Source organism: Cibotium barometz, chromosome 37 (genome assembly GCF_041138505.1).
Source record: "Cibotium barometz isolate CiBa-2024 chromosome 37, ASM4113850v1, whole genome shotgun sequence".
NCBI classification, from domain to species: Eukaryota; Viridiplantae; Streptophyta; class Polypodiopsida; order Cyatheales; family Cibotiaceae; genus Cibotium; species Cibotium barometz.
Window position 1 is genome coordinate 3,260,049 of NC_141082.1, and position 25,945 is coordinate 3,285,993.

The following is a 25,945-nucleotide window of genomic DNA, read 5'->3' on the forward strand; positions in this document are numbered from 1 at the left end:
CCCTTTAAAAAGCTCTCCTCCAACCTTCTCTCCATCACAAGTTTCAAGCTCTCGTAGCTCTAGCCTCTCAAGCTCAAGTTTCCATTGCTCTCAAGCTCTGTAACAACCTTTGAGCTCTCTATCCTTTCGAAGGCACCTTCCTTAGTTAGGGCAACAAGAAGCAAAGGCTTCTCCTCAACTACCACCCTCTCTTTGTGTCTTTGGAGACCGTCGTCCAACAGTTGGGCCTTGGCCCTTGGCCTTGGGTGGGTACCTTGGACTCTTTGGCCTCCCTTTAAAAAGCTCTCCTCCAACCTTCTCTCCATCACAAGTTTCAAGCTCTCGTAGCTCTAGCCTCTCAAGCTCAAGCTCCCATTTCTCTCAAGATCTGTAACAACCTTTGAGCTCTCTATCCTTTCGAATTGATAATCCGTAAATTTATAAGTTTTTTTTTACTGTATCATATTCCAAAATTTCACACGGTATGGTAAATTCCCGTACAATATCGCACCGTACCAAATCATACGACCGTAGTACGGGCGACACAAAGCTCCCTCTCTTCTTATACCTTGGTACAAAATAGGAAAAGACCACTTGGGTGGCCAGATGGTGACATGCCGCCCGGCTTCTAAACAGTTGACCTCAACTGAAAAGCCTCCAAGTATGCCTGAAGAAGCGATGGATAATCTTTGAAGTAATCTTCATCAACCAATTTTGCGTCGATAGACAAATAGTTCTTGAACTTCACAACCTATCACCTGGGAAGCTTACTAGCAAGTAGTTTGAAGAACTTCCTCTAGCTCATCAACCTCTAGCGGCTCTTCTATGACAAGCTCTTCTGGATCTAGCCTCACATACTTTCGCAATAGACTCGCATGAAAGGCGTTGTGAATCTTCCAATGATCAAGCAATGCAAGCCGGAAAGCAACCTCATTGATTTGCTTGATCACCTTAATAGATGTAGAGAGCTTAGGGCATGCTCCCTTCTCTTTTGGCCTCTTACGCAGTCTTGCTTTCTCAAATTTCAGCAATACCCAATCATTCTCTTTGATGTCCACCTCTCTTCTATGCTTGTCGGTAGCCCTCTTATGCTTATCCTGTGAACGAGCAATGGCTGTCCGCACCTTTGCAAACCCAACATCAAGATCTCTAACATACTCATCAGCTGCAAAGATCTCTTCCTCAGTGCATAGGATGGGTGGCAATATCTTTTTTCCATAAAAAATCTCAAACGAGGTCTTTCTTGTGGAGGCATGCACTGTGTTTTTATATGCAAACTCTACCAGTGGTATATACTTCTCCCAAGCTGTTTTCTGATCTGCAAAATAGCATTTGTGGAGATCCAACACAGTTGAATTTGCAACCTAACTTTGCCTATCCATTTGGGAGTAAAAAGCCTATGAGAAGTCCAACTTAGTGCCCATATTGTCAAACAGAGCTCTCCAAAAGAGGTTTGTAGTCCTGGGATCTATATCTCCCACAATGGACTTAGGCATACAATGGCATTTGAACACATGTGCCACAAATATCTTGACCATTTGCTCAAACTTAATGGTCTTTTTGACCGGAAAGAACTGTGCTTGCTAGCTAAACCTGTCAGTAAAGGTCCACATAGCATCACTGTCTTACTAAGTACGACGCAATCTATAATAAAGCCTATTGCAATACTTTCCCATGGCTATGAGGGAATACGCAATGGTTGGAGCGAACCTGGAGTCTTTTGCTTGTCAAACTTGACCTTCTGGCATGTAATACATACATATACATATGCCTCAATATCCTTGTGCATACTAGGCCAAAAGAAATGGCGTTCAATCATGCGTGTGGTAGATATGATACCTCTATGTCCTGCATATGGAGGAGCATGGCACCCATCAATGACCTTTTGCCTCATGTTCGACAACACATGGGCAATTATCCTTCATAAGATACCCCTCTTTGATCACATAAGAGGCATGAGCATGTCCAGCCACTAAATCAGTCCATATATGCCCAAAATCAGCATCTGTGTGGTGCAATTCACACATGGCAAACAAGTCCCCATGTGAGGCAGCTGACTGCAGCCACGTATGGCTTCTTGGATGATACATCTGCCACCACGTTCTTCTTTCCTGGAGTGTGCATAATCTGAAAATGAAACATAGACAAGAAGTTTGTCATCCTCACATGCTTCTCCAGAGCTTTGTTTGCCTTAAGAAGTACCTTAGGCTTTGATGATCTGTCCTAACCATAAAAATCAGTCCCAAGAAGGTAGTCTTTCCAAATAATCAATGCATGAAAAGTGCATGTTGGTCATGTCCACTCCTGGCTAGTTCAGGTGCGAACCCAGCTTACTCACAGGCACTCTTTCCCTGTGACTCAACACAGGTTTTTTCCCTGTGTGAACACACTTATGTGTGTTGGGCACTTTGCCCTAGGCCTTTTAGTACTCACTTGTACTTTCATTTCATATCATTATTGAGTACATCTTTTCCATCACTCACGTTTCTCTGTGCTTGAGGTTGTGTGTGTGTGTGTGTGTGTGTGTGTGTGTGTGCAGGCATCTGCTCGCCTGCTCGCTAGACCTGCTCGCCTGCTCCCTCGACTTGCTCGCCTGCTCCCTAGATGATCCGCTCGCTCCCTCTGGGTGAGCACGTGTGGTGAGGCGCCTGTTCCTGGACTATGTCGGGCTCCTTCCTGGTGTGTGTTGGCCCTGCAGCTCTCTTCGCTCCCTTCTCTTGTTCCCAGTTGCACTGTTTTCTCTTCGTCGATCTGCTCTTCTTCCTGTCTTCTGCGACCTGTGTGCGTGTATAGGACTGTCTATGTGCGTGCGTGCGTGCGTGTGCGTGTGTGTGTGTGTGTGTGTGTGTGTGTGTGTGCGCGCGCGCGCACGCCTCCAATAGGTCACTGTTTTTTCCTTCTGTGTAAGATAGTTTTCCATAGAGCTATCCCCTTTTTTCTGATCTGTTTTTTTTCTGCTGAATCGAATAGTCTCGATGGCAGAAACAAGCAAGTTTTATGTCAAGAGAGCTCTTTCCCCTGAACCTAAAAGACAATCAAGGGAAACTCTGTCCCCACAGCTCCTTCATCTGAAGATGCTTCCTATGTGTTTGATATGTTGAATGAGGATTTTCAACAAAGTAGAAGAGAATGGATACTACCTGCTCCGGAACTCACCTACAAGATGAAGTTGCCTTCTCTTGTGCATCCTCTGAAGAAGCTCTCTCAAACTGCAGTCATCATCTTTTTTCCAGGTAAAATACCCTCGGCTAATGATGTGGGACAATGGGTGAATCCTCTCCTAGGTGGATGCTATGTAGAAGGAGTCTATTTTGCCTCCAGAGGATTTTATGAAGTTCATCTCTTGGATGCATTGACAAAACAAAAGATGCTGGAAATGTCCCCTTTATTTTTTGGTCGTCAAATGGTGCACATCATGCCTTGGTCTCCTAATAAGGATTATCCGAATCTCATCAAACATCACTGCCCTGTATGGGTTGAAGTAGTTGATTTCCCAGATTACATGAGAACAGAGCTTCCAGGCTTAGCGATGACATTGGGTGTCCCCCTCGTCCCACAGGTAACAAAAATCGTTTTTGCATCTTATGGGATACTGATAGACCAACCCCTCTTCTATTGCAGTTGAGATTGAGGGTGTTAATTTGGGAAAGAAATATTTCACTTTGAAATGGGGCATTTTTGCTGGAGCTTGTTTCTCTTGTCACAAGTTCGGGCATCTAGCTTCTGAGTGTCCCTCAATCCTTCATCCGCCTCCTCCAGCTGCCATTCCTCCGCCATCTAATAAAGGAGGTCAAAAGACTTATGTGGAAAAGACTGAAGCTAAAGGAGCAAAGCCTTCAGTTCATACAGGGAACCAAGCCAATTCAGCTCAAAACAAGGATAAAGGAAAAAGTAAGCTAGTGGAAAATAATTCATCTTCTCACGAGGGTTGGCAGAATGCAAAGAAGACGGTGCCTCTCAAACAAATACCTCTCCAATCTCGCAATTGGGATGCTTCTGCTCCATCTCCTCGTCAACCTTCTACCTCTTCGGACAGCCCCTTCTCAAAGGCATGGGTCAATGCAATTAAGAAGGGTATTCCACTTTGTGAAGAAGATGATTTAGTCAGGGAATTGGATTCTGAGGGTCAGCAAGACCCTGTGGCAATGGCAGAGGCTTGATGCCTCCCTTTCTCTTTGAGGACTGCTCATCTCTTGTACATATTTTCATGCGTACTTCTCTTAAATGTTTTTCTTATAATATACAGGGCCTCTGCAATCAGCATAAATGGAGGCTCCTATGGCATTATATAAATAAAACTCATCCAGATGTTGTGTGTCTGCAAGAGCATAATCAGCATTCTTTTGCTGGCCAACATGGGTTCTTTTCAGGCTATGATATATTTTATGCAGGATCTGGACAATTCTCTGGGCTGTGCATTTTAGCCAGACATGATCTGCAAACATGTGTAGCATATAATGATCTTTGTGGCCGATGGATGATTATCCAATGCATGATCAATGGAGAGATTTTTGAAATAGGCTCCTTGTATGCCTCTCAAATTTCAGCTTCCAGAGCTCAAATGTGGGACTCCATAAACCAATATCCTTGGTCTTCAAATGCTCTACTTTGTGGTGATTTTAATAATTCTCCTCACTGGAAGGACAATACCACACATAAATCCCATATGCTTCCCTCTGAAATCCAACAATGGGAACATATGACTTCATCACTTCATACTGCAGATTTATGGACAACAACTCACCCTTCGGTTTTGGGATTCACATATCATCATAATGCTTTTACAGAATATTGGGCCAAGCTTGATAGATGGTATCTTATTCATGCTCAGCAATATGATGATTATACATGTCAAATGTGGACTGATTATTCTCAACAACTATCTGATCACACTCCACTTTGGCTCAACCTTTCTTTCGGTATGCCTCTGGATGATATTCAGCTCTCTTTAGTCAGACATTTGCAGGTTAATCAATTATATCTTTCTCATGAAAAATTCCAGCAAATGATCAGATTGGCTTGTAAGCCATTGTTATCTCATGCTCAGGAGGATCTGGATTTTGCTTGGAACTCTTTTGTACATCGTATTCAAAATGTCATTAAGGAATATGGAAGATGGTACATGGCAGAAACCAGACAGCATATCCAGTGGGCAAAATCATACAAGCAGTCCTTGGTACAAACTAGCCATCAAAGGTCTCTTTCTGCTTCTGAACAGAATTCATTGTCTTGTGCTTCTTCCATAATTGATGCTAATGATAAACGCAAGCTTTCCAAATGGCAGACAAGGGCTAGAGTTAAACCTATGCTAGATAAGGGCTGCTCCTCGAAATCTTTCTTTCGAAACTTACACACGTACAGACAAAGTCAATCTATCATGAGAGTCAGGAAACCGGATGGTCTTTGGACCCAGACTTTATCGCAGCTAGAAAAACAATGTCTGGATCATTTTCAGCTTCTTTTTTCTCTACCATCTTCTTCTACATCTCAGGCTGCATTGGCTCGGAGCAGATTTATTGAGCTTGTTTCTCCTATTGTTTCTTTGCAAAAAGCTTCAATGCTGGAAATGTCCTTTTCAGATACTGAATTGGATGAAGCCCTCAAGCATTTGGGTAAACATAAATCCCCAAGTTGGGATGGTTTGACGGTTGAATTTTTTGTAGCCTTCTGGGCTGAATTGAAGGGTCCAATCTTGAAGCTCATTAATGTAGCTTGGCAGCATCAACATCTTCCCTCAGCTTGGAAGCATGGTCTGGTTAAGCTTCTGCCCAAAAAACCTCTGTGTGAGACAATGGATGACTGGAGGCCTATCACTTTGATGCCTGTTATGTATAAACTTATTGCTAAAATGTTGGTACACCGGATAAAGGATATCCTTCATGATGGACTTCATCCCAGGCAATATGGTTTTGTTCCAAGAAGGCATATACATGAGAGTATCTCCAATACTCTCATTGCAATGGAATATGCAAAATACTTTGCTCAAGATGTCTTGGTCATGCAGGTGGATGTGGCAAAGGCATTTGATACGGTACAGTGGGATTATGTTTCTCAAATCATGTCTAAACTTGGTTTTGGGCCAAAGCTAGTTAATGTCATATATTGGCTTTACTCAGATTCCACTGCTCAATGTTTTATAGGGAAACATTTGTCTGAGTCTTGGACTCTAGAACGATCAGTTCGACAGGGATGCCCTCTCCGTACTCTGTTCTATGCTATTGCTTCGCATCCTTTGCTTCTTTATATGGATCATCTGGTTGATACTAGACAGTTAGAGGGGCTTCAAATTTCTGGTTCACGGCCTTTCATTGCACAGGCTTATGCAGATGATTCATTCTTCATGCCAAAGAACAGTCCATTGGAGCTTCGTCTATTGATGGATACTCTTTCAGATTTTGGGTTGGCAGCTGGTCTAAAAATTAATTTTCAGAAATCAAAACTCTTACCTCTCAAGCATTGTGACTGGCATGCTATCCTGTGGCCCGACCAGATTATTTATCCGGAAAGCATAGTAAGACATTTGGGCTATCCCATTGGCTGGAAAATCAGAAATAAGCAACAAATATCTTGGGTGCTAAACAAAATTCACAACAAATTAGAATATTGGAAGATCTTCACTTGGCCATTGCATGTACGGCTTCGAATTGTTCAATCCATTGTTCTGGCTTATGTCCAATTCTACCTTCCTCTCTTACATTGAGATCTTTCTTCTTTTATGTCTCAAGCCATGGAGATTTTTTGGAAAACTAAGCTTCATAAAAAAGCTTTAAGGTTGCTCAAAATGGACTTGCTTTGCTCGCCAAGAATGCATGGTGGTTTGAATATTATAAACATCAAATTTCATGTGCTGGCAAGAAAGATCACTATGCTCAAAACCTTTTTTCAACAAGAGCAGCCTTGGTCTATCATGTTGGCAATTTTGTGTGGTCAGATGCGCACAAATGCTTATGGTCGTTGGTTAGTTGATCCATCGGAAGTAGTACTTGGCAAATTTCAAGGTAAAATCCCTAGCTGTCCATTTTCTACTTCCTTGATTCAGGATTGGAAGAAAGTGCTCTCTCGCATCAAATGGTCTCCCCATCCTGCTTCTATAGCTTCCTCGCTTCGAATGGAAAGCATACATTGGAGTGCTGTTTTTTACTCTCCCCTTGCTGTACAACAACCAATCAGAGCTTACAATCTTATGAAGTTGGGCATCCGGTTCATTGACGACGTGGTAGATACTCGAGGGCAAATTCTTTCTTTTCCGGCAACATGCCAACAATACAATCTTGGGATGCATCATAGATCTATATGGAAAGCTATTGCAGATCTCTTACACCCTTTCATTCCGATTCCAATATTGGATGTAAGAGACAGGCTTCAAGATTGGCATCTTCAGTCTGAAAGTTCAAGATTATCCTCTCAACCTTTGCATCTATTGACTTCTATACAGGCTTATCGATTGATATTACCTCCTCCATGGATTGCTCAGCATGCTAATTCTCTTTGGCATCTGGATAAGTCTTTAGCTTGGTGGAAAGCAAAACTGACATTGATATGGAAGTTGAAAATGCCATTGAAGCAGAGACTCTTTCTCTGGAGATGCATTGTCGGTATTTTTCCAGTGGGAGTGAAATTGGCTCAAAGAAGGATTGCCTCCCCTCTTTGTCCAAGATGTCATCATACTACTGAGAGTATTCCGCATTTATTGTGGTCTTGTTCATATTCCAGAGACCTTCTGGACAAGATCTCCTATTTTTTATCTCTCAGATTTCCTGCACACAGGTTCTACACGTTTTTCTAGATGTTTGGCACGTTATCAGCTTCTTTGTCACAGTATTCTCTTTTCTTCCACTGGATCAGATACTGGGCCTTATGGACCCTCTGGCTACAGAGAAATCATGCATATCTGAATTCACCCCTTCAGCACCCTTATGAGTTCTTCCGAGCCTCGTTGCGGCAGTCCTTATATGATGCCGTGCATGAGGAAGATTTGGATGTTTCTTGTGTTCAGCTTTTCTTTTACTATTTCTCATGGATAGGGCATAGGCTCTTTTCTTGAGCACTGCCCTAATCTTGCATAGAACTTTTTTACTGCTGTTTTTGAGTTCTAGGGTTCAGACATCCTCTTGATGTCAAACCCTTTTGTACATTTATGATATAATGCAATTTCAACTGGTTTTACAAAAAAAAAAAAAAGAGTGTGTGTGCAGGCTAGCTTCCCTCCTACCCAAGATTGGTATCAGAGCTTGGTTAGGGTTACATTAGGGTTTGCCCCGTGCTGCCCTTCAGAGCTTGAGCCTATTGCACACATCAGGGCATTAGGGTTTTGCTGCATTAGGGTTAGGGTTTTGCCTTCAACCACCCTCCCACAGCCCTCAGCTGCCTCCACGCTGCCGCTGCTCTGTCCGTACGCTGTACTATACAGCCCTGCCGCCGCCGCCGCCGACTGTACCTGCGCTGCCATCGCCCTGCCCCAAATCTGATGCCGCTGGCACCCCTCTACGTCGTCGCCCTTGCCCGCGCCGCCCCAGATCTGGCGCCGTTTGCCTGTGCGCCATCGCCCCTGCCAGTGCCACCCCGGATTTGCTGATCCAATTCGCCCAGCCCCAGATCAGCGCAGCCCCGCCCCAGATTTGGCACCCCCTCTGTCCACCACTGCCGCCATGTATGTTGTGTCGTCGCCCTACCCTGCCTCGTCCAGCGCTGCCCCGCCCCAGATCTGGCGCCGCCTCTATCCAACACCCCCCTTACCTACGCGCCACCCCAGATCTGACGTCACTGTGTGCCGCCGCCACCGCCATCTGCACCCATACCAACTGTACCGCCGTACGACCGTGCATGCGACGCCGTACGAACGTACATGCACCTGTACTGTACAGCTGTACCTGCAACTCTGCTTGCTCTGTACTGCCCAAAGCAACTTTAAATTCCACATATGCAAGGTTTGACCTGAAATTGCACACATTGCCTATTCAAATTTGGGGCTTTTTACAATTGAGCCTGCAATTGCAACATTGGCACACATTGGCATTGATTTCAGCAGATTTGGTGTATAATTGCACTAGAAATTTGGAGATTTTGCAAAAATTGACTCGATTTTACAGACATTGGCACTATTAGCAGGCAATTTTGGGTATTGCATATGCACATTTGGTTGGCATTGGGGCTTCCCCCAAATGTTTGGATATTGCAGGTACATTTGGTTGGCATTGGGACATTTTCCCCAAATTTTTGGGTATTGTAGGCACATTTGGTTGGCATTGGAGCATTTCCCCCAAATTTTTGGGTATTACAGGCACATTTGGTTGGTATTGGAGCATTTCCCCCAAATTTTTGGGTATTACAGGCACATTTGGTTGACATTGGGACATTTCCCCCAATTTTTGGGCATTGCAGCACTTGGTACAAATGACAAACGCATTAGCAGATTTACAAGTGCAGATCCGGTTCAGATTTGGTCTAATTGGTTGCCTAAAAATTAGGGCTTTTCTACATTGACCCCATTTTTGGAGCATTCGACCAATTTACATTTGATCTACCACGATTTGAGCACTTGCAGCTCTTACAGGTGTCAGCTGATTGTGTTTTTCACGGCACATGTATACATTTGTGGTTTGCTGCAGTATATGTATGCCATTGTGGACACTTTGACAGATTTGCATCATCGTGCAGTACACTTGCAAATTTGGGACATGCATATGTATTTCTCGTGGTGAAGGAGTTCCCTTTCAGTCCATTGGTTATCCTGCTATTTATCTCCCGCATTCTTACGGTTTTGCTAGACATTGCATACTCGTGGTGACTTGTGAGAGATTTGTTGTCCTATCATGGCCAACATTAATAATGACCTCTTTGGAATGCTATCTCAAGAGGACGAGCTCAATGGGGACAACTACCCTATGTAGGCTTATATGATGTGTCATGTTTTGGTCGCCAAAAATGTATGGTTGTATGTGGATGGCACTGTAGAAGAATGATAATCATTCCATCGTGCTTCACATAATTCTTGAACCTCTGCATATTTCTCATCAGACAAGCCCATTTCCCCTATTTTCTCGATCATTTGATCAGGCCCCTCATAAACATTGCCAATGCATGGCTCCCATCCATCTGCAATCCGCATCAAGCACATGATCGGCTTCATCATAGCATTGATAGTGTTGACTTCATCCCAAAATGTGAAGTCTTGTATGGTTCTTGCAACCTCTATGCCGGCTCTTGACCGAGAAAGAGCCCATCCCATCCACTCATTGCATACAACCAACTGCTTCAAAGGCAAGTGCACTTTGGATAACCCCTTCCTCATGAGAAAGTTATAACCAAAGCGTGTCTTTGAGTACTTCAAGAGATCCTTTTTGGGCGATCTCTTGCGGAATTCATTCAAAATAAACTGATGGTTTTGAATGAAGCTTATTATCTTCTTGCCTTTTTGAATGTGTGGATCAACCCATGGCAAGCTACCAACATCCTTCAATAAGTTGCTCAAACAATGAGCAAAGCATGGACTAAATGTGATATGCGGATACCTATCTTCAAGCTTAAGCAAGGTTGTTAGAGGCGTCAGAGGCGTTTGGTAGTACGAGGCGGGTATGGTACGCGCCTCGAAAGATTCGTACTTTTTAGAGACGTTAGATGCGTGTTAGAGACGTCTGTTATATATATATATATATATATATATATAGTGATAGATAGATATAATATATATAGTGAAAGTTGAGAGAGAGAGAGAGAGAGAGAGAGAGAGAGAGAGAGACTAGGGTGTATATGTATGAGCCTTGAGGGAGGGAGAGAGGGTGTGTATGAGAGGGAGAGAGAGTGTGTGTGTGTGAAAGAAAGAAAGCTGTATTAAACATCTGCCAAAGGCCAAAATGACCTATGAGACCAAAATAGTCCATCATCATCATCTGGATACATCATCAAGATTCAAGGGTACAAAGTAAAATGAAATGAACCGGTAGAGTATAGAGAGAACTCCAAAAGTGGGTATAAAAAACATCACCATCCTAGTGTGTTTGAAGTTTGAACTTTGAATTTTGGGTCTTGAGAAAGGCTTGAGGGAGGGAGGGAGAGAATGAGGGAGAGAGAGAGTGTGTGCACTGTGTCTGACGGGCTGCTTTGGGCCCTTAAAGCCCCCGTCTAAAGACTCAAACCCAAAAAAAAAAATGGTGGACGTCTCAATCAAGCAATCGTACGCCTCTAACTATTAGAGGCGCGCCTCGTAACAACTATGAGCTTAAGACCAGCTGCTCTATTTGTTGCCTCACCATTAGTTAAGAACAGAATAACATACTCTGGTGCAACCTTCTCAATACCTTTGGCCCACTCTTCCACAAGCTGATCTGCAGATGTTTTAGTCCCAGAAGCATCATAATGAAGAGCTTGTGGTTACGAAGCTCTTCAATCAAACACGATAGCCAAATGCTGGCAGTGTTCGTGCTTATTCTTAGAAAATACCAAGATATCATTGAAAAACACACTTGTGAATTTTCGATGTTCACGGAAAATGTGATACATCATTCTATTAAACGTAGCCAGGGCAGGGCATTCATGAGACCAAACGGCATAACCAAAAACTCATATAACCCAAATAACGTTCTGCATGCCGTTTTGTGTACATCCTATGGTGCCACAGCCACCTGGAGATAGCCACCCTTAAGGTCAATGCGGCTGAAACATGCATACATATCCCCTTTTTTTGTGGCTAAACTTTGAGCTCTCCATTCTCCCATTTCTCTTCACCATTGCCCAAGCCACTTTAGGACCCTCTTCATTATGCTATTGCTAAGCTATAACCTGAAGTAATTGATGAATTTCACCGTTACGCAGCCCGAAAATCATAAAAATGAACCAACTATTCTTCTGCTCTGTTCGCCATCTTTGCTCATAATTAGGGAAAGCCCTCTTAGAAGTGGTTTAGCATTGGTAAGTTTATCAAGGATGTCGTCTATGCGCGGAATTGGAAACCAGTTCTTGATACTCAGCTTATTTAAAGCCCGGTAATCTACACACATATAAAAGGAACCATCCTTCGCCTACACTAGCAAGACCAGTGAGCAATATGGCGAAGAGCTTGGCTGAACCAAACCTCGGTCCAATAGCTCCATCACCTCTTTCATAATCTCCTCTTGTTGTGCTCCACTTACCCTATATGCAGATCTATTTAGAAAGGAGCTACCGGGCACCAAATCAATGCGGTGATCCTCGAGTCTCTCAAGAGGTAACACTCCTGGAAATGCATCTGCAAAATAATGTTTGTATGCATCTAAAAATTTCAGCCTATCACTTGTAAGAGTGTCTAATTTGAACATGAAATAAAACTACCATGGAGTTTCCCTCTTGGCCAGCATCAATAACATGCGTGCGACCCTTCTGCATTTTATACTCCTTGCGTGGCTCTATGCGGTGATGCCACGACTTTCCTATCAATACATCACCACATCACCGCAATGGTACAACCAAGAAATTCTCATGATCAAGATACCCCTGGATGTGTATAAGCAACTGTCCAATAATAGGGGTCACTTGCACTTGCTTACCCACAAAAGCCGCCTCCGCCTCAATATGGGGCCCCATTCCCCTACATTAATGTTCAATGCGGATGCCATCTCCACAAAAATGAAGTTATCTGTGGCATAGTCATCAAACATAAAGAGTGCACGTTGATCCTTGAGGTGTCCCCAAGCTTTGCAAACCATCCTCTCTTTGTCTTCATTTCCTATATTCCCTTGCACATCGGGAATGGCATGCATGTTTGCCTTTTGCTGCTTCTCGTTGACCTTATTCGTATGCTTAGGACACTCACGAAACATGTGATCTTTGCTACCTCATGAAAAGCATTTACCCTCCTTGGCATATTTCTCGCTTTGCTCAGGAGTGAGGCTAAACCTGTGCTTTTTTTGAGAGGCATCCTTGGGCTGCATATTTTCAGCCTTTCCACCACTCTTTACATCTTTCACAAAAGGTTCAGCATGCTGTCCGCTCTTTTGCTGGTTATGACCAGCCCTCTCTTTGCCCTTGAAAACACAGTCTCCCACCACTCTGACTGCTCAGTGGCAAGAGTGACTTCTATATAGTCCTACAACGTAGCATTGTGGTGAGTATCAAGACTAGACTTGTAGATCAGTTGAAGTGTAGACTTGTAACATCCTTTTCTTCTTGGGCTCACCCACAAACAAGAATGGCAAGACCTCCAAGTAGATCTTCCAAATATGCATGCACGGACTCTTTGTCCTTCTACTCAATCTTATCCCACTTGCTCAAGATCTTCTCCGCGGCATGAGGAGGCAAAAAATTGTGCATAAAATCTCTCTTTAAAGCAGAGTCACACGGGGACGGGGGACGGGGACGGGGGACGGGGACGGGGACGGGGACGGGGACGGGGAAGTGCCGTCCCGGGGACGGGGTCGGGAACGGCAAAAAAAAACCTCTTTTTTAAAAGCAATTTAGGAGTTGTATGCATGACATACATATAGAGACACACTTTGAACAAAATTTTACACCGAATAGACAAAAAAACAAGAGTCATTTTGAGCAAAATGCGCTAATAAAACATCGATGGCACACTGATTATGTGATTGATAGTCTGATAGATACAAAGAGATAAGTACATGCCTCATGGGCAGTGAGGGTTACAAAAAAGAGTGGGTACAAAATAGGGATACTAGATAGATCACAATAGATCATGGCCATTGGCAGTGGGCACAAAAAAGGTGAGATGGCTCAAGGCTCAAGAGTCAAGCCTCAAGCTCCTGAAGTGCTAGCCTGACGGGAGGCTTGGAAGTCGAAGTCGTCGATGCCATTTGACGCCTCCTCCTCCCCCTCAGGCTGTGGCTCCTCCTCTACCTCCGCAAGATGCTCCTGAGCTGCAGGATCCTGCTGTGCCATCTCCCATTCGGTGAAGGGATCCGCCTTCCCTGTTGCTGTCGCACATAGCATGCGCAAGTTAGCGCTCACAAAAACCAAATCACTTGCCCTTTGCACTTCAAGGCGGTTCCTCTTCTTAGAGGCAATGTGACTGTAAACGCTCCAAAGTTGCTCCAAGCAACTAGAGCTCACAGCCTGGCTAAGGATGCGAATAGCCAAGCGCTGCAACTCCGGCCCATCTGATTCGTAATCCTCCCACCAAAGAGGAGACCCAATCTTGAGGCGGTCAAGCTGTGCATCTAAACATCCAAAAGATCCCTGCCGCGTCCTGTACTGAGATAGCTGGTCTCTGATCTTCCGCCTGATGGTAGGGTCGGGCTCTAAGCGCTCCAAAATGATCCGCCATCCCCTGCTTACTTCCTTGTCGGCCTCTTGCTTTCTGCCCTGGAACTCTGGATCAACCACAAAGGCAGCCGCATGAAGAGGGGAGTAGTAGGAGTTCCACCTGGACTCACATAATGAGTGGATCTCCTCAAACTCGGCCCTGTCTGGCACAAGCTGCTGGAGTGACTCGATCATGCGATCCATGGCCTCATAGACCTTGCCGATACATGGTTCACGGCCGTCAATGACTCGTAGAAGGTGAACAATAGGCTTGACCAAGGCATCAAGTGTCTTCACCTTCTCCCACCAAGCGGCATCATCGGCGCGATCTCGGCATGTTCTCCCTGTTGCCGATTTTGACTGCGGCATGGCTGAAAATTCATCACTAAGGAAAAGCCCTCTTAGGGCTCCGCCACATGTAGACAAGCGGCCTAGCATGAGGAAGTTGTATGCAAACCTTGTCTCAGAATACTTGAGGAGGGAAAGAGTGCTCCTTTTAGAGAACTCATGTCGCAGCCTTTGGTGGTTGAGGACAAAGGATACAAGCTGGTTAGCCTCCTCAATGGTGGGTGCAATCCATGGCAAGGCACCTATGTCTTTGAGGAGGTTGTTGAGACAATGGGCCATGCAAAAAGAAACTGTGATGGATGGATACATTGACTCAATAATGCTCCCGGCTGCCCTATTTGACGCCTCTCCATCCGCCACCATGCCGACCACAAGCTCCGGCCCAATGACCTCGATCGTGGACGCCCATTCCGCGGCAAGCACATCCACGGCCTTCCCAGTGCCACTCGCATCATGTGACTCGATGAAGTACACTTTGCCCCTTGAGTAGGCCACCACTCCATGGATGGAGCGCTTGCGCGTGTCACTCCATCCGTCTACAATGAGAGAGACTCCGTTAGTCTCCCATGTTGCCTTTGTATCCGCCGCCGCCTGCTCAACGGCCAACTTCTCCCTATCAAGCAAAGTGGTGCGAATCTTTTCCGATGAAGGTGGCACATAAGAGGGGCCATATTCCCCGATCTTTGTGGCCATCTCACGGAAGTAAGGAGACCTATTTCAAGTAAGGAAAACCATGTAAATGCTTTGAAGCATGAGACATTAAAAAAAAAAAGAGTGAAGAGAATTGAGTCTCGACTCTCACCGTGCCGCTTGAAACGCAATGTGGTCGTGGTAGAAGAACCTAGCCACCGACCTATCCACCTCATCCTTCAATTTTGGGTTCCAATTCTCGTTAAGAGTGGATTGACGGCGGATGGGAATGGAGGCACCCGATGTGGATGGAGTGGACTTGAATGGTTGAGAGCTTGAAGCAAGATTTGGGTTCCTCTCCACCTCCATTCGCGTCGGTTGCTCTCGTGCTCTCACCACATCATGAGGATCAACGGCAACATGTCGCCCTCTCTTTGCCGCCTCGGCCACCTCATAAACCTTGAGCTTCTCAAGAAGCTCCGCTCGCTTCTCAGGAGTAACACGTGCGCAAAATTGCACTTGATGACCGGCCTCGTGCAAAAAGTGAGCTCGCACTTTGTTGGCGCCGCCACTTCTCTTGTAGGAACAAAGCTTGCAATTCCATGCCCTTGAACCACCGCCCACTCCACGACTAGCGTAGTGGACCTCATCCCACCATGACCATGTGTGCACCGCCGGCCTCCTTCGTGAAGAGCCCGCAACGGAAGATGTGGCGGCGGCGCCTTCACCTTGAGATGCCATGAATGATGAATAGTGTGAGAGAGAGGGAAGAAGGGTGCAAGAGAGAGAGAGAGAGAGAGAGAGAGAGAGAGATGGCTTGGAAGTTGGAGAGAGAGAGAGAGAGATGGCTTGGAGAGAGAGAGAGAGAGAGAGAGAGAGAGAGATGGCTTGGAAGTTGGAACTTGGCACAACTTGGCACAACTTGGAGAGAGATGGATTTGGAAGCTTGAGCAATGAGGCTTGAGAAACGAGTGTGGGTGCAATAGAGACTGTGCCTTTTTTTATAGCTGGAATTCTGCCCGTTTCCGCCCGTTTCCGCCCGTTTCTGGCCGTTTTTCTGCCCGTTTCTGGCCGTTGGAGACGTCCCCTCACCGCGTCCCCTGCCCGTCCCCCGTTTCGGGAACGCGTCCCCGGGACGCCTGCAGGCGTCCCCGTGTTGCACGGCGTCCCCCGCACGTCCCACGCGTCCCCGGCCGTCCCCGTCTCCGCGTCCCCGCGTCCCGCGTCCCGCGTCCCTACGGCCCGTCCCCGCGTCCCCGTGTGACTCTGCTTTAAAGTCCTCCCATGTCTGGATGGGGTTACCAGAGAGCTTTTCCGTGATCCACCAATGGACAGTCGAGCCCTTTAGAAACATGCTTACATGGCGAATCTTGGATTTCTCAGAGAATTCCTCATGAGTCATCACCAAATGCAATGTCCGCAATGTCAAATTAGGCTATAAAAAGTAGACTGTCCATGCTGGACTTGTCGAATGAGTCAAAGTAGCCTGGCCACCAATCTCCTACACCTAGAGGGAGGTGAACACGAAGCTGTTGTTCCGAGACCACGCACAAACAGGCACTCTGGTACTGGAGCTTGGCTCAGACTCTCACAGAGACCATGGCCCAAACCTTCCTGATACGAGTACACAAGCAGGTATCGGTACACGAACAACTTCTGGTACGCGGTATCAATAGAAGGCACTCAAATAGGTACACTTGGAGCCGGTTCACGGCATGTACATCAGGTACTGTAGATATACACTGATATTCAGCAGGTACTTGCGAGTACAGTAGGGTAGGTACTTGCGAGTACAGTAGGGTTATGTGCTTTAGGCATTTTCAGCATATGGCTGAAAATGGGTCGGGTTGTAAAGTGCAAACCCCTTGTACATATACTTGTCAAAAAGGGGCATTCAATACCAATGTACCGTGCCTTTAACAACACAACAAAATGGTGTATCAAAGAGGATGGAAGCTATTATGTGTCATACAGGATGGAAGCTATTATGGTTTTGGATGGAAGCTATTATGTGTGCAAGATATGTACTTCACAGGAAAGCCTTATTGACAATCACACCTTACGAAGCTTGGCATGATACAAAGTCACCTATAACTCATATGCGTGGCTTCCATTGCTTGTCTATAAAAGATGACTAAGAGAATATCGGCATCGGTTTTCTTCACATACAATGTGCTTTCAACTGGACTATTCTCATAACCTTGGCTGGTTAAATGAGCATGTATCTTATCATACCAAGCTCTTGGAGCTTGCTTTAACCCATACAATGATTTGTGTAACCTACATACTTTATGTTCCTCACCAGGAACTACAAAACAAATGGGCTGATTTACATATACTTCCTCCTGTAAATCCCCATTTAAGAATGCAGTTTTGATGTCCAATTGATGCATTATCCATCCTTTATGTGCAGCCAATGCAATCACTGATCTTATTGTGGTCATTCTCAAAGTAGGAGCAAAAGTCTCTTCATAATCTATTCCCTTTTTCTGGGAGTAGCCTTTAGCCAGAAGTCTTGCTTTGTACCTGTCAATAGTACCATCAGACTTTCTTTTGACTTTGTACACCCACTTTGTTCCAATTACATGCTTGCCTTTAGGCAATTCCACAAGATCCCATGTATTGTTCTTCATGATAGAAGAAATTTCAGCTTGCATAGCTTGCAAGCAATGCTCATTCTCATGTGCTTCTTCATAAGAAGAAGGTTCTTCTGAATCAAAGAGACCACCCATTGCTAATGCAGACTCCCCACGATGTATATTCAAAGCATGGTTGGAACTAGCCCTTGTTCTACCTGTGAGTGGAGCTGCAAGTTTGCTTTCTTGCAAAGTTTTCAGCAACCATCTTGGCACTGACTTGGCTGTGTCTATGGCTGTTTGCTCTTCCCTGACAAGATCATCCACTTCTTCCATAGAAGGGGGCTGAATGGCTGGCTGTTCCACATGTTCTACATGAGGATTTTCTTGTGTAGGAGCTGGCTGATCTGAATGCCCCCTAATTGCAATGGGTAAAAGTCCATCAAACATGTCTTGTATGCCTGTATCATTGCTTTTATACAAGCTGTACATAGGCTGTTCTGAATTTTCAGCAAATACCACATCTCTACTGACAAAAATCCTTCGTGTAGTTGGATTATAAAGACGGTATCCTTTGCTTTCATTGCTGTAGCCCACAAAAATGCATTTAATTGCTTTGTCATCTAGCTTTGTTCGGAGTTGTTTTGGCACATGTGCATATGCCAAACACCCAAATGTACGCATATAATCCACTGTTGGCTTTCGGCTATACCAAGCCTCAAATGGTGTTATGGTTTTCAAAGCTTTTGTTGGACACCTGTTCAACACATGAGTTGCACACATTATAGCTTCCATCCAAAATTTGTGAGGCAACTTTTGTGCTTTCACCATGCATCTTGCCATCTCCACGAGAGATCTATTTTTCCTTTCAGCTACACCATTCTGCTGCGGTGTATAAGGCACAGTACATTGGTGTTTGATGCCCTTTTGAAGCATATAATCCTTGAATGCATTTGACATGTATTCTCCACCTCTATCTGAGCGGAGTGTTTGGACTTTACATCCACACATATTTTCAGCCATTGCTACAAAGTGTCGAAAGCATGTAAACACATCTGCTTTCGCTTTCAAGGGGTAAGCCCAAGCAAACCTGGAGTAGTCATCAATGAATGTGACAAAGTAAAGATGCCCCCCTATGGATGGTGTCCGCATTGGACCACATACATCACTATGTATGAGCTGTAATTTACTTTCAGCTCTTACAGCTCCATCTTTGGGGAATGGTTTTCGTTGCATCTTTCCCAAAATACACCCCTCACATATATGTCTTGGTGGAGACTCAGGAGGCAGCATATTATCAACCATATGATGCTTCTGCAAAAGCATCAAACTCTAAAAATTTACATGCCCAAAACGAGCATGCCATAGCTCTGCATCATGCATAGCAGGAGTGTGGGCAGCCACTGTATATTTGCATTATAAGTGTGCTTGTCATAGCTATCCAACTTATACAAGCCTTTGTATCGTGTTCCAGAAGTGACTATTTCATAAATCCCTGGAACATACAATAAATTTTTCATACATATATTGGCACCATTGGCTGCAATAAGTATGACATTACCAATTCCCTTTACTGGATATGTGGTATGATCTGCACATGATACAGTGCGGCCATTTGAAGCATAAACCAAGTGCTAAAATACATCTTTGCATGAAGTGATGTTGCTCGAAGCACCACTATCAAAATACCATGATGCATTATGTCTGTCAGATGAAATGCAAGACATATCAGTGTTTGAAGCACTTGGTGTGTCACTAGTGCATGCGACCAAAAAAGTGTACTCTTCCTGGATTACATTAGCTGATTGCTGTGCTTTGTCATCATAAGAGTCTGCTACTGCATTGCCTACTTCTTTCCTTTTCTCTTTTGCAATCCGCTTCCTACATTCACTGATGTAGTGTCCAGGCTTATGGCAGTAGTGACATTTGCCCTTCTTTTTGGGCTTGTTTGCATCCCCTTTGTCAGGCTTTTCACCACCAGAAGAGGGCTGTCCATGACCAGCCTTGCTAGACTGTTGTCCCCCATGTCTAAAGCTCTTTGCTTTACCCTTATCCTTGGTTGTAAATGCCTTTTCTCCACCACGGTTGCTCGCTAAGTTTGCTCATGTTTGCTCTTCCTGCAAGAGTAAACCTACGAGCTCTTCAAAAGTGACGGGATCACCATCTCCTCTCATTGAGAGGTTGAGAGAGGTGTGAAAGCCCAAGTAGGAAGGTGGTAAAGAATGAAGAGTGTTGGTGACCATCTGTCTGTCTGGGATAACCTCATCGATGTTGAGCAATTGTTCCTGCAAATCTTTCACTTTGGTGAGATGATCTGCCATGGAGTCACCCTCATCTATAGAAAGAAGATCCAATTGCCTCTTCAAGTAGGCAACTCTTGCCTCGTTGCGTACCTAATACATTGCTTCCAATGTGTCCCATGCAAGCTTCGATGTCTTGCAAGAATGAATGTGCGGAATAATAGTCCTTTTCACTGAAAGGGCTATCAATGGCATGGCCTGTGTATCTCTAGAGTCCCATCTCTTATGCTCTTGTGTGGGAGCAGGTTCTACATCAGGAGCTCTTTGAGCACCTCCCCTTTGAGGCGTGGTTGGCTGTATGGTAAGTGGGCGTATGTCATCACCACACACGATGCCCCAAAGCCCTTTGGCTACCAGCAAATTACGGATCATGAAACTCCAGAGGGAGTAGTTAGATCCATCTAGCTTGTCCTCCTGGTAACCACACCAAATACATCTGTAGCATTCTGTGCCATGTCAACAAAATATATCTACAAGCAAACCAAGCACCAATGTGCACTGCCAAGCAACCAAATGTCCTGTGCAAATGTATGCCTGCAAACCAGGCAAGTGTAAACCTGCACCAAATTGTCCAATTACACACAATGTGTATACATCCGCGACAAATCCCAGCTGTAATGCCCAATTACATGCTCCAATCAGAAAATCCCCAATTTTTATTCACTCCAATTGCTTCAATGTGCAGTTAATTGGCCAATTTTCACAAAAGCCCTAAATTTCTGGAAATGAAAGAGGTTCAATTTGCTGATTTTAACCTCAATTTTGAAAACTCCCAAATTGCAGGCAAAGCAACATGCCCAATTTTTTCAATTTGTCCTCAAATCGAGAAATACCCCAATTTGCCTGAATCCTGTACCACCTACAAGCTTTCAAATCTTTCTGGCAAACCCCCAAAATTTGTCGAATCTGGAGCGGAGTGCCTGCAAACCTTATTTTGTTTACTTTGTTAAATTTTTCTGTTTGCTGAAACAAAGGTACCTGCACGTGTGGGCAGTACTGATGCACAGTCGGGAAGAGGCAGTATTGATGCACAGTCGGGAAGAGGCCTGGGCGTTGAGCTTCGACGGACGGAGGCGGTGGCCTCTGGGCGGCGGAGGGCTGTCGGCGGCAGGTGTCGGGCCTGTCAGGGACGGGCCCAAGTGCAGGTCTCGGACCAGTCAGAGGCGGAGGCAGAGGGCGAGCGCAACGCACGCGTAGCTGCACCAGGACCCGCCGGCGGCCTTGGGCTAGCACGGAGGACACAGGGGGGCCTAGAACGGGCTGGCCGCGTGCGGAGGTCGGAGCGGGACGTGCCGGCCGGAATGGAGTAGGACGGCGTGGGTACTGCGTGCGGAGGACGGACGGACGTCGTGGGAACAGAACAGCAACGGGCGACGGCGCCCAGGACGGAGCAGTGACGGCGACGCCGACCCGAACAGGACGGCAGTCATGAGCCGACGGCGAGTGCAACGGAGCGGACGGCCGGAACGCAGCAGCATTCGAGCGATGCTGGGCGGCGGCGGGGCTATGGGCACTAATGCCGCCGGCTGGACAGGGCGGTGGGCTCCCCACTAGTGCCGCCCGTTTCTGGTGGCCGGACGGAGGAGCAGCGACGACGGACGGAACCAGGCAGTCCGGCGACGGAAATCAACAGTCTGACGACGAAAATTCGTTGGCTTTCTTCCAGCAGCAGAATTTCAAGGCCAGCTCCCAGCTCTGATACCAATTGTTGGGTATTGGACTCACACACTCACACACACAAACCTGCAACCTGCACATTAGGGTTAGGTGCAGGGTAGAGAAGCTCACACACAGAAATGAGAGAGAGAGAGAGAGAGAGAGAGCCAAAAGTGTGGTATCCACAAAATGCAAGTCAACCCTTGCATGTGTGCCACATCCATATAATATAGAAGTACAAAATATTATATGTTAAGAGTGTCCTTTCACACTTGATGTCCAAGGGAAAAAACCACATGGGAAAAAGTGCCCTTGGTTACGCCCTGTTCACACATAGCACTACCATAAGTGAGAGCATATGCCTACACTTTGCTCCCACTTCTCATATGACTTACCATTAGGTATATTATTGTAATGGCTACATATCATGGATGGAATGTGCATCAATTGGATATTAAAACCACCTTCTTGAACGGTGATTTTCATGAGGAAGTTTATGTATGTCAACCTCGTGGTTTTGTTCACAAGGGTCAAGAGAACAAAGTGTGCAAGTTACGCAAAGCTTTGTATGGCTTTAAGCAAGCTCTCAAAGCATGGTACGAGAAGATACATGCAAACTTGGTTGCAAACTTGCACATGGGTTTCACAATGGTCCAACAAAGAGCACCCTCTATGTCAAGATCACAAAATGAGATTTTCGAGTCATGGTTTTCTACGTTGATGACATGCTACTCATAGTGACCAGATTTCAACTTTCAAGGCTGAATTACAAGCATCTTTTGACATGTCAAATATAGGCCGTTTCATTACTATTTGGCATTCAGTTCTTACATTGTGATGATGGGATTGTCATGATGCAATCCAAGTACATACAGAAACTGCTTAAAAGGTTTAATCTTGAGGATTTTCAGCATGTGTCTACACCAGCTCAGACACGTGCCAGGCTTAGCAGACACGTGCCAGGCTTAGCATTCAGGATTTTGGAAAACCTTTTGATCACAGTATATCATGGCTGAGCAAGAAGAAGCCAACAATGACCACTTCGAGCTGTGAAGCGAAGTACAAGGGCAACCATGACCAAGAGTATGAGCGAAACGAGTTGCTCAAGACAATTAGCTACATAGGTGGCTAGAGAGTAGTCGTCCTGTTTGACAAGAACAATATAGAGGATATAGTCATGGAGCAAGCCGCTCGGTGAGCCCGTTTCTCGTTGACCTCGCTAGATGAGAAAGTGGATGAATTTAGCACACGCATGACAACAAGCATAAGTTTGAAGCTCATCGTGCTAAATTAGTCATCCACGGCCCAAAATCTGTGCGCGATTTCATGGTTGCCTCTCTTGTAGGTTTCACAAGTTCATGCGAAACATTAATTGCGACCAACACACCATCCGGATTACTCGAAATGTGTCAAAGTCTCCCGTGATCATTAAATATGAGCTAGGGGTACATAACTTTTCGATCATTAGCCATATCCAAGCTAAACGAGAGATTCGAAAAGGTGCACAATGCGCGGTGATGTATGTTCAAACCACCCAGACAATTACTATTGCTTCTAAGGAGTACAAGGCCCTGCATTACCGGTTCCAGAGACCTTTCTTCGGGACAACCTCCGTCTAAGATTCATCTAAACCGGAGGACCACAAAATTGAACTCCTCCCAGGTTATGAACCCCCGATCAAGTTTCCATATCGCCTGAGTAAGGCAACAATGACAGAGTTGGACCGTCAACTCCACAAGCTACTGCAATCTAGTTTCATACTCTAGTATGTCTCCATTCACAGTCCCGATTCTTTTTGTGGAAAAGGACGACAGATCCTCTAGACTTTGCGTAGATTATCGAGCGCTCAACAAGCTGATGATCAAAAGCAAGTTCCCAATGCCTCAGTTTGACTACATATTAGAGAGGTACTTTCGAAGATTGATCTCAAAAGTGGCGTACCATCAAGTACGAATTGTGGATGGGGACATCCCCAAAACCGCATTCTGATCTAAGCAGGCTCCCTACGAGTTCGTGGTCATGCCCTTCGGTCTCACAAACGCCCAACTACATTTAACCCCATGATGATGCGGGTATTCAGGGACTTCATAGGCAAGTGTGTCTTCATCTTTTTGGATGACATACTGATTTTTCAGTTACAAAAGAGCAACACGACATTGACGTAGAAAAAGTGATAAATTGCTGGAAAGCAATGACCTTTATGTCAATGAGAAAAAATGAAAGTTTTATCAATACGAGGTTCAATACCTTGGATATATAATCAATGCTAAAGCCATCCGATTAGACCCTACAAAGGTCGCAAAAATCCTCAATTGGGAGATTCCGAAAAATTGCTTCTAACATTCGGTAGTTTGTGGGCATTTTCCACGCATATTCCACCCACATCGACAAGTTTTCTAACGTCTCCGCAACTCTCACTGATCTACTTAAAGGTATCTACTATCAAGACTCGGAGGCCACGGATTCACATGATCCCTCGTGTATTACACACTTTCAAGAACCTTAAGATTGCATTGTCTAAGGCTCTTTGTTTAGCATTAGCTTTGTGGAATGACCCATTCCAGGTGATCACTAATGCGAGTAACATCACTATCGGAGTGGTCTGGGCATGCAGTCACTTACATGTCCCGTAAGCTGATCCCTACAGAAAAGTACTCGGTCTATGATCCAGAGCTCCTCGCAATGATACAAGGCCTAAAGCATTAAAAGCATTTTCTTTATGGGCGTGACTTTGAGGTCCACACAAACCACCAGGCTTTACGTTGGCCTCAGACAATGCCAAGAGCGAATTGGAGTGACCGTCAACACCGTTGGTGCCATATTTTCCACCAACTTGGTAGAATGATCGAGTACCTCCTGGGCAAGGCCAACCCAGTGACCGACGCCTTAAGTAAAAAGGAACCATATCCCACATCCAATCCACAAGGATGGATCTCCTTGGTACAAGACTAGACGAGATACAACACAAGTACCCGAATTCCGTGGAATTTGGTACTAAGTAGGAACATGCATTAGACGCCACAGGACCATGCCACTTTTTGATCCGCGATGGTTGGCTTTTCTACAAAGATCGCCTTTGTGTATTGAAACAATTTCAAGCAACTCTTCTCCACAATGCCCATGATGTTGTTACTAGCGGTCATAAGGACATCAACCCGACTTTGGAGAAGTTAGAGCATCAATTTTATCGGCCCAGAATGAGGTGTGACATGTTCACTCATGTGCAACACTGTTTGGTTTGTCAAAAAGAAAACGCTCCTCACAACAAGAAAATAGGATTGTTTTTACAATCATTACCTATTCCCAAAGGACCTTATCAGGATATCTCTATGGATTTTGTGACGAACTTGCCTCATAGTCCGAATAAGCATAATACACAATGTTTGACGATTGTTCATCGTTTTAGCTAGTTTGTTATGCTTATACCTGGCAGGGCTAACGTTACTGCCGAAGATATTGCTAGATTGTTCATCAGGCATTGGTATCCTATAGGTGGCATACCTAGGACCATTGTGATAAATTGAGAAGCTAAGTTATCATTTTTGGAGGGCATTATTTGATAACTTTGGGACTAAGTTGAGTTTTTCCAGTGTATTCCACCCTTAGACAGACGGCCAGACAGAGATTTACGATTAATTGGCATTCGACATGCTTAAGTATCATGTTCATGCGACCAGCAAGTGGGAACAGTTTTTGTCTTTAGTTTAAGCTATGTTGAATGACCCTTTTTCTTCAGCTATTGGCAGGACTCCATATGAGGCAGCATTTGGAAGACCATTCTTATCTTTTTTGACCGGGACGTCGTCCTCAGTGCCTGAAACTAATAGATTGACAGAGTCTTACGAGTAGATTTTGGAGACTGTGAAAGATAGATTGGCTAAAGCACAGAAAGTCTATACTCAACACGCCAACAAGGATAGAAGAGATGTGATCTTCTCAGAAGGAGATTGGATATATCTCACGATCATGAAGCAAAGGTTGAAACAAGTGGGCGAGCGATGCTCAAAGTTGTCGTTTCCGAGCTTTGGACCCTTTCCCTTTCTAAAAAAGATCAACTAGGTTTCTATTAAGCTAAAGCTACCTCCCAGTTGGACCATGCATGAAGTGTTCCATGTCAGTTGGTTGAAGCCTTATGTATGACCTCCTCTCTCTGTTGTCCACGATGAACAAGAACCAGACATAGTGGACAAAGCTGAAGTAATGATTCCGGAATAGATCCTTTTG

General features: G+C 45.1%; 2 protein-coding genes across 4 annotated transcripts in view; both read right to left on the bottom strand.

Annotated features, from left to right (window-relative positions):
- The window catches only part of LOC147616847 (uncharacterized), a 119,607-nt gene that overhangs the window by 19,323 nt on the left and 74,339 nt on the right, over nt 1-25,945 (bottom strand). The gene's annotated exons all lie outside the window — the stretch shown is intronic.
- On the bottom strand, nt 13,705-16,406 carry LOC147616849 (uncharacterized). The gene is made up of 2 exons (XM_086776267.1): nt 14,010-16,406; nt 13,705-13,883 (listed from the first exon to the last, which is right to left on the bottom strand). Exons 1-2 carry the CDS (start codon nt 15,250-15,252, stop codon nt 13,705-13,707), a joined length of 1,422 nt encoding a protein of 473 aa, XP_086632393.1. The 5' UTR covers nt 15,253-16,406.